Raw genomic sequence first — 16,322 nt, forward strand, 5'->3', positions numbered from 1 at the left:
TGCAGGTGCCAAGTCCGGCCCCGGGAGCCGGGGATACAGGCGGTGGCTGCTGCCCCTCATTCTGACAGCGGTCTGGCTGGGCAGGCAGGCATGGCCTTGCGGTGGCCTCGCCATCCTCATGGGTCACGGGTGCCACGGTGACGTGGCGACCAGAGGCAGCACGGATGGGAGTTCCCCCGATGGAAAGGGGGGAGGTAGAGGATGTTTGTTTTGGAGGCACCACACATGCAAGAGCCTGAGAAGCTAGTGGAGGACCTGAAAGATGGAAATGACCGCACAGGGGAGGCCAGGCCTTCCGGTAGGTGTCACGGTGACCCCATAGCCTTGCTGAGGAATTTGGCTGTCATTCTGAGGTACATCAGGATACCATCAAAGGGCCCGATGGCTTCTGGTCGTGCCGGCTGCACCTGTATGGACGAGAGGAGTGCTCGAGGTGGGACAGAAAGTGAGACCAGAGGTGGTGGGGCTGTTGGGGTGGTGTCGATGCAGCAGAGCGCCCGGAGCCCACAGGTTTGGGAGCTCCGGCCCTGGGGGGACGTGGGCTTCAGCCCTGGAGAGGGAGCTCAGCCCTTGGGGCCCCCTCAGAAATCCCAGGTAGCAGACGGCACACAGCAGGTCGGACAGAGACTGTGCTCCCAGGGCAGCCTGGGGCACATTTGCTCAGGGAGGTTGGCCAAAAACCAGGCATTCAAAGGACAGTTTTAGGTCTTGCTTGTATAAACACTGTAAGGACGGGAATGCTGATTAAAGTTTGAATCCTGCTCCGCCACTTATGGCTGTGTGTCCTTTGGCAAGTTACTTCGCTTCTCTGAAGCTCAGCTTCCCCTTGTGTGGAGTTAGTGGGCACATCATTGCAATACTGTGCTTCTTCGGGAGAACAAGGTGCCATTGATAAGGTGAGGCAGGCGCTTAGCGGGGAGACTGTAGTTGTTGCTCTCACTGTGTTGCCCTCGTCCTTTTCATCGTTAGTGAGCCCCATCTTTCATCCCTCAGCATCTCCTGCCCCTCGTAGCCGGGTCAGGGGCAAGATAGCGGTGGTCTTGCTTAGTTTTTCTTTTGCAAGGAACGGGAAGAGGGTTGATGGATGGGCTGGGGACATGCAGACCTTCCCCAGTGTAAGATTCCCTGGGAGATTTTGCCTTTTGTTTTAACACAAACCCTAAACTCCACCCTTCCTCCCCCTTTTATCTCCATCTGGGCCTTGGCATTTCCCCACTCAAGTTCGGCCTTTGTGGATGAAGCACTCTGATCTCAGGTTGGTGCGTGGGTTCTGGCCTTGAGGCTGTAACTCTCAAGTACTTGGCTGTGGAATGCTCTGTCATCTGGGGACTTCCAGGCATGCATTTCTGTGCTCAGTGTTTGCTGTCTCCTCCCTTCTTCCCCTGTCTGTGTGTCTTACCCAATAAAGGGTAACCTCTCTTCCCGGGTCTTGGCACCCTCTGCCCCAAAGCCTCTCTCAGAGCATCACTGCCTTGCACTTTGCCTGGGCCCATCCCCTCTTGCGCTCACTTGGCTCCCCGCGTCTTCAGGGCATTCCGAAGGGTGCTGCTCTGTAAGAGACAGCAAAGACACTGGGTGGGTCCCAGTAAAGCTCATGAGGGCCAGTTAAACACTCAGTAGAGAAACACAGAGTGCTTGATGGAAAGTGGTCTTGCCACAGTGGAACTTTGTTCCTGGTCATGGGGGCAATGGGGAGGGTTGGCTGCTGCAGGGATGATTGTGTCTGAAATGAGCATGAAGATGCAATTCACTTAGGAGAGTAAATGCATTCTACATTTAAAAGCCCTATCCTGGGGCGCGTGGCTGGCTCAGTCGGTTAAGTGTCTGCCTTCAGCTCGGGTCATGATCCCGGAGTCCTGAGATCGAGCCCCGCGTTGGGCTTCCTGCTCGGTGGGGAGCCTGCTTCTCCCTCTCCCTCTGCCTGCCGCTCCCTCTACTTGTGCTCTCTCTCACTCTCTCTCTCTCTCTCTCTCTCTCAAAAAAAAAATAATAAAAAAAGCCCTGGGGCGCCTGGGTGGCTCAGTTGGTTAAGCGACTGCCTTCGGCTCAGGTCATGATCCTGGAGTCCGGGGATCGAGTCCCGCGTCGGGCTCCCTGCTCAGCAGGGAGTCTGCTTCTCCCTCTGACCCTCTTCCCTCTCGTGCTCTCTATCTCTCATTCTCTCTCTCTCAAATAAATAAATAAAATTAAAAAAAAAAAACCCTATCCTTTTCCCTAAGGTTAACATGGGTGAGTGCGGGTTGGAGAGCTCCGCTGGTCCGCTGATGGCCATGGGGCTGCATGTGGAGCCAAGGGCTCATGTGGCCCTTCTGATAACCATAGCATGTAGTCTTTTTTTTTTTTAATTTTTTATTGTTATGTTAATCACCATACATTACATCATTAGTTCTTGATGTAGTGTTCCATGATTCATTGTTTGTGCATAACACCCAGTGCTCCACGCAGAATGTGCCCTCTTTAATACCCATATACCCATCACCAGGCTAACCCATCCCCCCACCCTCCTCCCCTCTAGAACCCTCAGTTTGTTTTTCAGAGTCCATCGTCTCTCATGGTTCGTCTCCCCCTCCGACTTACTCCCCTTCATTCTTTCCCTCCTGCTATCTTCTTTTTTCTTTTTTCTTAACATATATTGCATTATTTGTTTCAGAAGTACAGATCTGTGATTCAACAGTCTTGCACAATTCACAGCAATCACCATAGCACTTACCCTACCCAGTGTCTGTCACCCAGCCACCCCATCCCTCCCACCCCCCACCACTCCAGCAACCCTCAGTTTGTTTCCTGAGATTAAGAATTCCTCATATCAGTGAGGTTATATGATACATGTCTTTCTCTGATTGACTTATTTCACTAAGCATAACACCCTCCAGTCCCATCTACGTCGTTGCAAATGGCAAGATCTCATTCCTTTTGATGGCTGCATAATATTCCATTGTGTATATATACCACATCTTCTTTATCCATTCATCTGTCGATGGACATCTTGGCTCTTTCCACATAGCATGTAGTCTTGTAAAAACCTGGCAGTGGCTCACTGTCCTCTTTGCTTGTCCTATCTTCCTGTCTTCTGGGAAACCCAAGCTTCTGGTGGTTACGGTAAAGGTCTGTCAGGGCCACTTTAGGTATGTTCATTGTCATGCTGTATGTGGTTTTGTTGTTGTTGTTTTTAGCTCTTGGGAAGCTGATGGGAGGTAGTAGCTAAGTCATAATGTGTAGAAGATGGATAGATTTGATTACAAACATGAGAATAATCCTGAAAGACCGTCCACAAAATTCATGAACAAACAAAAAGCTGGGATAAGATATTTGTAACCAAAAAACAGAGAATTAAAGGATTAAGATCCTTACAGAAATAAAGATTTGTAAACACTGTAGGCAAAGGGCAGGAGATAAACCACAGAAGAGACTCTGTACTTGCTAACAGACATGGAAAACTCACGAGTCAACACATCACAAAATCTCTGAAAAATTCTCCACTGGCGCAACTTTGTGGTAGGGTTCCCAAACTTGGATGAGATGGATCGATTTGTCACTGGTGGCACCGCCAATTAGGAGAGTCTTTCTGGAAGAGAATTTCGTTTTATGTCTCAAGAGCCTCAAAACTCTTCTACCTCCTTAGTCCTCTTCAGGGACTCTATTCCAGGGGATTGGGGTGTGTGAAGGGTTTGTTATGCATTTCATCATTTGCCTGCGTCTCTGCAAACTTTGCCTTTGCTAGGAATTCTTTGTGTTGTTTTGTTTTGAATTGTTGTAAAACACTTTAAGTGAGAACACAAGGAAAAGGGTAATTTGGAGTGAAATCTCAGCTAGGGCTACAGGGAGAGCCTTCAGGGTTTTCTAAGCAATGTCCTTAACTTCCCCTCTGAGGACAGAAAGTCCTCCCTTTTATGTATTGGAAACTACGTAGTAAAATGGGTCCCCATATTCCTTACAAACTGCAGAGATGAGCAGAAATGGCCCGCTCCTCCCAGTTATTGTAAAGTGAAAATTATTTTATTTTATTTTTTTAAAGATTTTTATTTATTTGAGAGAGAATGAGAGAGACAGCATGAGAGGGAAGAGGGTCAGAGGGAGAAGTAGACCCCCCGCTGAGCAGGGAGCCCGACGTGGGACTCGGTCCCGGGACTCCAGGATCATGACCTGAGCCGAAGGCAGTCGCTTAACCAACTGAGCCACCCAGGCGTCCAAGGGAAAATTATTTTAAAAGTCACAAAATTGGCAGTAAGTCCCATAGACTTATTCCTTTACGGAGTTTGCTTTGTCTGGTGACATCCATGTCCCTGCTTCCCAAACCGGAACATGTATCCCTTGCTCTGTGCTGCGGATCCACGTGGCACACCGGGTTGTCATTTTTGGGAGGAGGGAAATGTTTTTAAACCAGGGTTTCTCAGCCTTGGTACTATTCACATTTGGGGCCAGGTAGTTCTTTATTACGGGATCTGCCCTGTGCATTGGAGGATGTTTATCAGCACTCGTGGCCTCTACCTGTTATACTAGTAGCTCTCCCCCAGTTTGATGACCTGGAAGGTCTTCAGACATTGCCAAATGTCCCCTGGAGGGAACATCACTCCTGGTTGAGAACTACTGCACCCTCCCCTTTTTTTTTTTAATTTATTTGTCAGAGAGAGAGAGAGTACAAGCAGAGAGAGCAGGCAGAGGGAGAAGCAGGCTCCCCACTGAGCAAGGAGCCTGATGCAGGACTCAATCCCAGGACCCTGGGATCATGACCTGAGCCAAAGGCAGATGCTTAACCTACTGAGCCACCCAGGTGTCCCGAGAGCTACTGCTTTAAATAGATATGAATATGATGTAACCAAGAAGGCAAAATGTGCAAGAACATTTAAACCAAAAGAGCCCCTCAAACCACTTTGCTGTGTGCACTTGATTCTGTTCTACTTAAGGCAGGCAACGTGATGTTCTGGCAACGGTTTATTTTATTTTCCTTTTTTGTGCTCTACCTACTGAACTCCCAGATTTTTGTATAATTCCTTCTCTTCTTTTGTCTGTATTTCAGTTTCTCCCTTGGTTCATCCAGTCATTGTTGAATGAAAGAGTCCCTAACAGAGATCCTCGAACAGGTTTCCTACTTGTGTTTCTAACATCGAGTAGGTGTGACTTCACATTTGCAGGACAGCTTGGCTGGGTTATTCACTCTCAGTGGGACATTAATTGGTGCTGAGATATGACATGATTCTGATGAATGTTCTGTCCCTTCTCACCCCTACCTGCTTGTGGTATTTTTTTTTTTTTAAATGAAACTTTGGGCATACTTAGACATGTTTTATTGTCCAGATGCCAACCCTTGTAGGGATCCTTTGTGTCCTCTCATTTTTTGAAGCTGAAATTCCCCAAATGCTTGTTAATTTTTGGGTGGATCTCTTTTATTGTCCAAGTCATACTTTTGTTTGAAATTGAGTTTTTAATTTTCTTCTTCACTGAAACTTGGCTGCATAGAATTGTTTCAGTAATTTCTTACTCTTGACTTTTGCTTATATTTTCTCTTAGCCCAGAGCATTGCACTTTTCCTCATCGACCAATATCGGTTTCTCTGAGCATTCCAGATCCATCTTGCTCTCCTTCCCCCTCCTCCCTTATGTCCTGCCATTTTACCTCCCTTCCTTTTTACTTTGTCTTTCTGATTTCTTCTGTAGGTTTATGCTGTTATTCGACTGATACGGAATGTTTTGGCTCTGTGTTTTGTATGGCATTCTTCTAGCCCGTTTGAAGGTCATGTTGACACGTGCCTAGAACTTTGTGTGGTCATTTAATCCCAGGTTGGTTTCATCTCTCTCTCTCCCTTTTTTTTTTTTTAAATGCTTTTGAGTGCCTTCCTCCACCTTTAATTGGGCACCTATAGGGAGTTCAGAACTTTGATATCCAGGTAGTCATAGTATATTAGCTATAACTGCATTTACTGTCTGGTGTGGTCATCACCAGTCACACGTGACTATTTAAATTCAAATTGATTAAAATCAGATCCAAGTAAAAGCTGAGTTTCTCCCGCAGCCTCGTGGGTAGTGACGATTGGGTTGGACGGGGCAGCTGCAGCACATTTTCCTCACTGCAGCAGTTTCTGCTGGAGAGTGCTGGGCTCTGAGAGCTCTGCCATCCAGCGTGTCAACGGAATCACTGTGTGGCCTTTTCATCCTTGGACTTGGGTATTGCCGATGGCCCAGTTCAGCAGTCCTCCTCCCAGGGGGCGATTCAGAATCTGCACGACTAACTGAAGATGGCGGGGTCTTGAAAAGTGTGATTAAGTAATGTGCTTTTTTTGATGTTTGGATGTAACTTGTACTGTAACCAGCTTCTCTGCAGGAGATGCAGTGAATGTGTGTCCCCTGCTCTTTATGCGTTTGTGGTGATTTGGTGCTTCCTCTCTCTAGGTGCTAAGAGATGGCGGCACTTGTGGGGCTCTTCTCTGCCTGAGCATCGGGCCCTCCAGGCACCGGGAGAGCCGGCTCAGATCCTGCTGGGCTCCTTGCCTGAACAAGCCTTCTCTTCCGGCCCCGGCAGTCCAGCGGCTAAACTGCTCGTTTTCTCTTAATGATGGGCATCGGTAAGAACACCACGTCCAAATCCATGGAGGCCGGAAGTTCAACTGAAGGCAAATACGAAGATGAAGCGAAGCACCCTGGTTTCTTTACTCTTCCGGTAACTCTATTCCCTTCTTTCTCTCTGCTTGACTCAAGTAGTTTCCGTGTTGTATCAACATAGGATTAGCTTTAATACTCCTGTTTCAGTGAAGGTTAAGGCATTCAAAAACCAAATGCTTTTCACGTGAGATAGTCTTCTTGGGAACCCTGTTGGCTGACTAATTTTGGCTCTGCTGTCTGCTGGAGTCACCTGATGGGGTTAACTCCAGGAGGGAAGCCTGCATTGCTGTGAACATTGTACAGCCAACCAGCCAGCCCAGAGCTTACTGTGTGCTGGAGGATGCTGAAAGCTTCCTTCTAGCTCCAAAAATGTGTTCTAATGAAGTAACCTGAAACCCAACTTCAGACTTTCATTGCAAGGTAGGAGAATGAATGAATGACTCACCATTTGGAACCCAGAAGTCACGCTTTGTATTATGGCAGCAACATCCAAGATGTAGTTTTACCTGAATAAGTGTTACCAGTTAGAGAAGGCTGATTACACACATTCACTATGTTCAGGGCCAATACTTTTCCAGATGTAGGGTTATGATTTGATGTGTATAAAGGTACTTAAAGTGTTGGTTCAAAAAAGGAAAAAGCTCTTTAGAGAGAACTTGCCTCCAAATGTTTTTCTCTTAATACTAGACATGAGGTTAAGGGCAAGAATATCATTCTAGGACTCCTTAAAGCATGGTCCTGGAATGTGCCTCACTGTGGCATTACTCAGTAAGAAGGATGTGAACACCCATCCTTAAGTACATTGACTTAACTAGCATTCACATTTTGATTTTTACCCTATTGATTCACAGAGAGATGTCCCACTGATTTTACAACAGACATAACTTTTCCTTCTTCCTATAAAGTGAAATTTTTAAATGGATTTTCTGTTGTGTTGAAGCCTTCGGGTTGACAGATTTTCTAGAGGAAGAAGCAAGGTGGTTTTCCAAGTTTAAATTAGATAGTCTTTGAAAAATGAAAAGGAAGGTTTCGTGCCTGGGTGTTGATTTGTCTCTCCTGCTGCCTGAGAGCCCAGCACACCATTCACCCTCCACTTGAGAGACGAACTTGAGCTTGCCTTCCCTACCCACCTGCCTTGTCATTAGGCAGGAGAGTTTTAGGTTGACTTGTTTTCACGTTCAAATTGTGGTATTCTACAGTTAGTTAAATCCACGGCATATACTCTCCATTTTCGTATTTATTCCCTGTTGTTGGTTTCCCTCTCTCTCCCTCTTCGATCGCTTTTCATTTAAAAAAAACAACAAAACACTGAGGGTCTCTGGACGGTCACTACCTTTGTCTTTGTATATCTGAAAATAACTGTATTTTGCTCTCAACTATTGGGTGAACTTCTGTTAATGACACACTAGAGTTTACTAGTCTCTCTGTGTTTCTCTTTAACTGCTTTCTCATGGTTTGGATATCTTTTTCTAGTGCTAACTTCTGGATGGATTCCCCAGTGTTATTTTCCATTTACTAATTCCTTGTGAACAGTCATGTGTTTATGTTGAATTTTTGTTGCAGGGATTATAGTTCTTATTTCTGAGATTTCTATTTGGTTCATTCCTGCCTATTTTTGGTTCTTAATTTCTTGTATGTATGTGTTTGTGTTGTTTAAAAATGTTTCTTCATTTAAATCACCAAGGACCCTAATGTACTTATTTTAAAGTAATTCTCCAGTTCTGTTTTCCATCTGGCGTAAAATCCTCTTTTGAGTGTTTCTTTTGAGATTTTCTTCCCTCTCCGGCCACCCCCTCTGCTCACCCGGCTTCTGTTGCTGTGGTTTTGCATTCTCCCTTCCTAGATCCAGTCCAGACCTGGGTCTTACAGTGGAGGTCTGCCTCGCTCCCCGAGTGGTGCCAACCGTGACGTGACGTGCTGGGCCCTGGCTTTGAGCACTGGACCTGGTTCTCATCCCCCTTGTTTGGGGGCCCCCAAGGCCCTGTCTCCCTGATGGAGCCGGGGGCTGCCTGAGTGAAGTCTGCAGGGCTCAGAGCCTTGCCAGGCCCAGTGTCAGCCTATTTGTTACTTTGTTTCTTGTTACAGAAAGGTTTGTCTGTTTGGGGTTTTTTCCCTCTACCATTATTTATAGGAGTGGGGCTGGGAAGGACTGTTCCTCATAGCATTAGCTTCCAGATCCATCTTCACTAGGAGTCCCTGCAAATACATGGGAGCCGGGAACGTGGACATAATGTGTAGTTGGGTATAAATACAATGTGAATATAAAGTGAGTTTACAGCAGTTTTGTTAAAGAACTTGCAGAGTGTTCCCCCACTGTGTCAGGCTATAAAGATAAGTATTAAAAAGAGGATGAAAAAGGAGTAATAGAGTTGGCCTCATGGGATCAAGCTGCTGGGAGGGGAGACATGCCAGGGGGAGGGGGCTGTGAAGGTCAGCACACGAACTGCCAGGATGACGTGGAAGCAGGCATGTCAGGAAGTGTGTTCACATGAACTGTAGAGCTTATGAGAAAGCAGAGGGCGAAACAGCAGAAGGAAAACAGATGAAAACAAAAGTCTATCAAAGAATGTTTGTAAAGAAATCGTTCATGTGATGGAATTTGGGGTTGTAGAAAGTTTTGTTAGGAAATATTTTGTAATATAAAGATAGGAACACTGTACTGCCCATATTTAATCACTAGTGAAATTGCTACCCCTTAGAAAACTTAAAAGTAAGATAGAAGACTGTTTTGCATGATTTGCTTGTTAACAGGATAGTCTAGGGGCCTGGAGCAGAGCCGGTCTGTTTCCACTGTCCAACTGGTAGGATTATTTTGGTCACTGCCTCTCTGCTCTTGGGATGTTCCTCTGTGTCTCCCTGTTCCCTGTTCGGCCCAGAAGGTCTTAGACACTAATTTCATAGACTCTGACAACCTTAGAGCTAGAAGTGGCTGTAGAACTCTCCTGGTGGTTCTGTGGGAAGGTGAAATGCAAGGATTTGCCCAAAGCATCTGGTTCACATGGTGTGTTAAGTAAAGTTTATATCCGTTGGATCCCACAGTCTCGGTCCCAGGTAGCTCACCACTGGGTGGGCAAGACAGGAGCTGATGACAGGTGCGGTGCGCACTGACCTTCCGTGTTGGGCAGCTGGTCTTGGGGTGGTCTTAGGAAGGAAGAGGTTGGGGGGGGGGGCGCCCGGGTGGCTCGGTCATTTAGGCGTCTGCCTTCGGCTCAGGTCATGATCCCGGGGTCCTGGGATCGAGCCCCGCATCGGGCTCCCTGCTCCGCGGGAAGCCTGCTTCTCCCTCTCCCACTCCCCCTGCATGTGTTCCCTCTCTCGCTGTGTCTCTGTCAAATAAATAAATACATCTTAAAAAAATCAAGAGTTGGGATGGTGGTGGTGGAGCTGCGGGAGCCGTGTGCTCTGGCAGGAGTAAAGGAGAAAAGGAGGCTCGGTCTCCTGTTCCCTCCCGCTACTTGTCCCCGGCAGCATCTGGCTGACTTGGTGATTCTGGTTGTGTTTTTGTTTTTTCTTGTCCTTATAGCATGGCCCCTCGGCGCACTGAAAAATTGTATTTGTCTTTTTCTCTACATCTGTGCTGCCCGGGGCAATAGCTGCTAGTCACATGTGGCTATTTAAATTCATTAAAGTGAAAATCTAAAATTCAGTTCCTCAGTTGCACTGATCAAGTGCTTGATAGCCACAGAAGGTTACTGGGTAGCCCATCTCTTTTTACTGCTGGTCAATGCCTTGCTAGACTCTAAAATGCAGGCTCTTACTTTCATGTCTGCTTTGGAATCAGAAACTGGGGCTCAGGCTGTCAGCTTATCAAGGTGCTAGAGACAGCAGGGACCAAAGCTGGCTGCTCCTCGAACCGGGTTTGGGGAGGGTTTGCCGTTGCTGGCTGCCGAGGGTAGGGGGGTGGGCTTCGGTGACCGTGTGCTGAGGATTTTATCATTAAAGATTTTCTTTGGCATCCTATGTTGGATGAGAGTTTCCTCAAATGTGGCAAGAGCTGATTTTTTTTAGAAACTCACATGGAAAGAATCAGTTTCTTTGTATTTTATTTATTTTATTTTTATTGTATTTTAATTTTTTTTAAGAGTGCACACGCCTGTGTGAGCGGGGGCGGGGAGGGAGAGAGAATCTTAAGCAGGCTCCATGCCCAATGCTGAGCCTGATGCAGGACTCGATCTCATGACCCTGAGATCATGATCTGAGCCAAAATCAAGAGTTGGACGCTTAACCCACAGCCACCCAGGCACACTGGGAATCAGAGTTTCTTTCTTTCTCTCTTTCTCTCTCTCGCTCTCTTTTAAGATTTTATTTTTGACAGAGAGAGAGAGAGGCAGCGAGAGAAGAAACACAAGCAGAGGAGAGTGGGAGAGGGAGAAGAGGGAGAAGCGGGCTTCCTGCGGAGCAGAGAGCCCAATGCAGGGCTCGATCCCAGGACCTGGGATCATGACCTGAGTGGAAGGTAGACGCTTAACGACTGAGCCACCCAGGCGCCCTTAGAGTTTCTTTACACAAAGTAAAACAAAGGTCCATGACAATACTTTAAAGCGAAAAAGAGTAAATCCATACATAGAAGAAGAATAATGAATAGGTCACAGTAAGAACAAGAGCTTTGCAAAGCCCCAGCATTCACAGAGGTTAGATCATGTGATCAGAGTTGATCCTAAATAAGAGAAACATAAAAAAAAGATCTCCGTATTCCACGGGAATCTTGTTAGGCAAATTTGTGTGCTTTTAAAGACAACTAGGAAATTTAGTGTAATACGAGTGAATGCCACATGGCAAGAAATTAGAACCAGAAAAACAGCAAAAAGTCCTGAAGAACTGTCCTACCCTAAGGGCACAGGCCAGGAAGGACAACCAGGAAAAGGTCTGCCGTTCTGTGTGGAGAGCTCCTGTATCATCTGAACTTGGAGGGCTGTCCAGGGGAAACCAAGTTAATAGCCTGAACTTAGCGTTGGCAGAGGCCCACCAGCAGTACAGCCTGTTTCAGCACGTCAGCATTCCAATGCCAAGTTCACGGCAGGCAGGAGTGTTGAAGGTTCCCTAAGGTTTTGCGTCTTCTGCTTCTAATAGTCTTGTTGAGAACATTGGGGTCTTCTCTCTTGGGTGCCAAGAGTAGATCGTTTAGTCTGGAGAAGTTAGGGGTTTGGACTGAGGAGTAGCTTCATTAGGTTCCATTTTATGGAAGGGTGGGAGAAATAATCATCATTCATACAAGTCCATCATTTGTTCAGTTTCCCTTAGCATGTTTTCTTCAGAGCCGTATAATAGGAGGAACCCAGAGCGCCCCCCGTGGGCGGGCACCACGCAGACGCGGTAACAGGCTGCTACAGCCCAGTCGGAGAGAGACGGCAAGTCTTCAGTCAGACCCTAAGTGTCAGGGTTTGAATTCAGTATGGTGTGCTGCGAGAGCACCCTTGAGGGACCCCTTCCCAGCCATGTTTATAGGGGTGGGCGTGGCCTGTCAGAGGTTCTCAAGGGAGATGGCCTCAGGGTCCTCAAAAATGTCTTGGTGAAGCAGCGCAAGAGGAGGGAGAACAGCGGGGGAACAGCATCGCCGTGTCTTGTTCTGGACACAAGCTTAGTGCAGTCAGAATACAGAGAACGGAGGTGGGCAGCAGGGGAGCCAATGAATGATTGTGGAAAAGTTGCTTGAGCTTCGGGGTAGAGAATTCCTGCCACGGGTGCTACAAGAGGGAGGGGTCTGGAGTTGGGAAGCCCAGTCAGGTGAGAATGATTGGTCCAGGTGAGAATGGCTCATGGTCTGGCCTGGGAAGGCGGGCAGGAAAGGGACTCTCATCTGCAGCGGGTGTTTGCTGGGTGCCTGCCTGGTTCCTGCTCTCTTGGAATTGACTTTCAATGGTGGGAGGAGGTGGACAAGAAACAAAGAAGCAGAAGCATCAAATGGCACCTGGTGACAAATTCTGTGAAGAAAACAAATCAAGGAAGAGGGATAATGAGGAATAGAATGTGAAGTCAGACAGGGATCATTTAGGGACCTGCAGGCCATTAATTGATTTATCCCTTAAAAGTATGTACTGAGTGCTTCCCACAGGTTTAAGGCTCTGGGGAACAGCAGGGACTTAAAACAGACAAAAATCTCTGACCTCCCAGAGCTTCCACGCTGGTGATGAGACAGGCAGGGTGTGCTAGAGATAAGTCATATGTGTAGATGTTAGATAAATACAAATGAAGAAATAAAATAGGGAAGTGGGACAGAAGCTGCCAGGGGTGAAGTGCTGTACGTTCAGCCGGCTGGGAAAGGCTGCCCTAAGGAGATGGCATTTGCGTGAAGGCCGGCGGGAGTGGAGGGAAGTCTGCTGTGGCCGTGTGTGGGCAGCAGGTGCAAAGCAAGGCACGGAGGCAGGAGGTGCCTGGGATGTCTCAGGGACCCTGGTGGACAGAGGGCAAGATGGGGTCAACAGAGATGATGTAGACTGCGTGGCCCTGGTAAGGATTTTGGCTTTTCCTGACTTTGAGGAAAAGCTGTTGGAGGCCTTTGAGCAGAGTGACACGCTCTGCCTAGTTTTAAAAGGATCTCTGGGGCTGCCGCCAAGCCAGGGAGCAGACCAGTCAGGAGTTGCCTGCCACAGGGCGGCTGAGCTGACGGTGGCCCCAGCCAGGGTGCTGGTTGTGTGGAGGTGGTGAGAAGTGGTCGGGTGCTGGAGCAGAGCTGACCCGGGCACCCCCAGACTGGAGGAGGATGGAAGGAAGAGAGGGCAGGCAAGGACAGCTTCAGGGATTTCACCTGAGCCTCTGAAGAATTGGCCAAGTACTGAGGTGGAGGGAGGCAGACAGGGGAGCAGGCCCGTGGGGAGGGGTGGGGGCAGTGAAGGAGTGTGCAGTTGGGCCCTGGGACATGGGGTAGAAAGCAGGGCTCGAGATCGTGGTGCCTGGGGAAGCAGCGTGGGTTGGAGCTACTCACTGGGTGTGAGCAGCGGGAGAGGGTATTTAGAGCCGGGGAATGGGATGTTATCACCTGGGGGATGAGGTCGGTAGGAGTGAAGGGGGGTCCGAGGGCCCAACAGGGTGTGGAGGTGGAGGAGGGCCAGCACAGGGGACAGGTAAGGAGTGGTTGCTGAGGCAGGAGGGGAGCCAACCAAGCTGTGTGTGGACAGCCAGTGACGAAGCCTTGTAGAGCCTTGTAGGTGGAGAGTAAGGATGGGCTGTTGGATTTAGCCAGGGCTGGGCCTTTGCCGGTTGGAGGTGGGTTGATGGTTTGTGGGAGAGTGGTTGCAGGGATGCACCATGGGCCCTAGTGGGGTAATGAGGCCATGAGAAGGTATTCGGGTCAGGGTTTGGCAGGCCTGCTGGGGTGGAGAAACTGGGGATTGGGGTTCTTGGGGCATCTAGGAGGAAAGTCCGGTAGGTGAGGCACAGGTAGCTCTGAGAGGAGCAGAGAGGTAGATGTGACCAGTGACCACATTTGGTGCTGGGTTGGATGTGGGCAGTGAGGTCAGCATTGGAGGTGCTGGGGTTGGGCACCTGGGGGTATGTGGGGGGAACGGGGGTCTACGAAATAAGCACACAGATCGCCAGGGGCTTTGTTTGTTGCTTTTTAAGTTGGTGTGGGGAAGTGAGGTTAAGGAGTTAAAGAGTCTGTTCTTTTGTGATGCTTTGTGTCCATTTGCAATCAGGGAGATTCTGATCCCTTGGCCCCTAGAAAATCTTTTCCCTCCTCTTGCCTTCTGTCAGCCAGGGTGCAGGTCCTGCTGCGTTACTGCAGAGTGACCAGCTGAAATCCACTCTCAATGCCTTGGTGTCTTGTAGCACAGAAAACCGTTCCCTAAGTCGCCAGGTGGGAAGAGGCTTGTAAGAAGGTCACGCCCAGGCTCTCTTGACAGTCGGGTTTGCTGGGGCAGTCCTGGTGTGGGTCTGTTGTTTTCCTGCACACACTTCCCTCCAGTTTCCTTGTGCTCCTACAAGGGTCCTGGTTTGGATAATAAATTATGTGGTGACCTTGATTACAACCAGGCTTAAGCCTGTCAAATAGCTGAAAACATTGTAGCTCTTTCAGAGAAACTTTTTGAAAAGTCTTCCATTATGATTAGACTTACGAAAACCCCTGCTCTGGTTGTAAAAATGATACCTTTCACATTAGGAAATGTGGAAAATACAGTAAAGCATTTAAAAGAGAAAGAATATTTTTGAATTGGAAGGTTATGAAATGGATCAGAAGATATAGTTGGGTCATCTCCCTCCCACTTTCTATAGTTACTACAAATGAATTTTTTCTCTTGCTGTGGATTTATGCCAGATCTGACCACTTCTGTAATCCAGCAAACCAGAGAAATGGAGAGCTTTCCTTGTTTGCCATTGATTTGGGGGATTCTGTCAGCATCAGTAAAGACATTGTTCTTGTCTTTCAAGTTATTGGTAAAGGAAGGAAGGTTTAAACCTTGAGTAGAAGAAGGTGATGGATTGTGAGAAAGTCTGTACAGAAGAGAAAGGAGGTCATGATACAGCAGTCAGAAGGAGATGCCCTGTCCAGCCAGAGAGTTGGTTTAATTCCTCTCTTTCTGTGAGATAAGAGCTTGAATCTACTGCATCGTGGCCATGATAAGGGAGGGGATGCTCTTGACAGGTCAAAATTGAACAGCCAAGATAAGCAGCCTTTTCTGTTTGAAGTCTATTAGTTGGAAAATATTTTTTTAGGAAAGGGGATATCCTGATGCATGCTTTGAAGTAAAAACACTGAAAAAGATGGGATGCAAATGATTTTGATGCATGGTGTGAGAGATTCTTTTCCTTCTTTCTTTCCAGAGTTTGTGTTCTTAAAAAATTAAAGGGACACCTGGATGGCTCAGTCTGTTAAGCGTCTGCCTTTGGCTCAGGTCATGCAGGGTCCTGGGATCGAGCCAAGGACCCTTTAAATTAAAAAAATTAATTTTAAAGATTTTTATTTTTAAGTAATCCCTACACCCAAGTGGGCCTTCAACTTACAACCCTGAGAATAAGAGTTGTATATTCCATTAACTGAGCCAGTCAGGTGCCCAATTAAAAATTAATTTTTATGCTCTGGTTTTGAGGTTTCAGATAGTATTTTAGTATTTCAGCTTTTTTTAAGATTTTATTTATTTGAGAGAGAGTGGGCGCAAGCATGAATGGGGGGAGGAGGGGCTGAGGGAGAGGGAGCAGGAGACTCCCCATGGATGCAGGGTTCCAGGTGGGGCTCGATCCCAGGACCCTGAGATCACTACCCGAGTGGAAGTCAGATGCTTAACCAACTGAGCCACCCAGGCGCCCCTAGTATTTCAGCTTTTAATTCAAATAGAGCTTTAGTAGTTTTTCTTTTTTCCTTTCTTTCCTTTCACTCCTTTCATGAGTGAGTGTGCTCGTGAATTTTGGGGGGCGGCGCTCAGAGGGAGAGAGAGAATCTTAAGCAGCCTCCACGCCCAATGCCGGGCTCGATCTTAGGACCCCACAAGCAGAGCTGAAATCAAGAGTTGGACGTTCAACCAACAGAGCCACCCAGGCGCCCCTGAGCTTTGGTAGCTTTACATGAGAGATGTTCGTAATAAAAAACTTACCACCTAGTAGTTGGAACGCAGGCAGTTTGGTATAAATGATGACAAAGTAACAGAGTTGGTGCAGTTACTTCCTCTAAAGGAGGTTTACAAAGTTGACGGGCATTTTAGCTGATTGTGTCTTACTTTTGTGTGTGACCAAATCCACAGGATCTGGGCCTTAAAGCACATTCTGTCCATTCTGCTCTTATTTGAGGCCTGC

The 16,322-nt window shown here is 47.6% G+C and overlaps 1 protein-coding gene across 11 annotated transcripts in view; it reads left to right on the plus strand.

Moving 5' to 3' along the window:
* SLC23A2 (solute carrier family 23 member 2) overlaps positions 1-16,322 on the plus strand; it is a 136,549-nt gene that overhangs the window by 54,728 nt on the left and 65,499 nt on the right. For 7 of the 11 annotated variants that reach the window (XM_027621029.2, XM_027621030.2, XM_027621028.2 and 4 more), the window contains one exon: positions 6,387-6,654. In XM_027621029.2, the coding sequence (XP_027476830.1) occupies positions 6,547-6,654 (108 nt within the window). In that variant the 5' untranslated portion in view covers positions 6,387-6,546. Of the gene's footprint in view, positions 1-192; positions 299-326; positions 434-5,654; positions 5,778-6,064; positions 6,261-6,386; positions 6,655-16,322 lie in introns of those variants that run through there. The other 4 variants (XM_027621031.2, XM_027621037.2, XM_027621038.2 and 1 more) reach the window with 4 other exon arrangements.

The sequence above is a fragment of the Zalophus californianus genome, chromosome 8 (assembly GCF_009762305.2).
Source record: "Zalophus californianus isolate mZalCal1 chromosome 8, mZalCal1.pri.v2, whole genome shotgun sequence".
Classification (NCBI taxonomy): Eukaryota; Metazoa; Chordata; class Mammalia; order Carnivora; family Otariidae; genus Zalophus; species Zalophus californianus.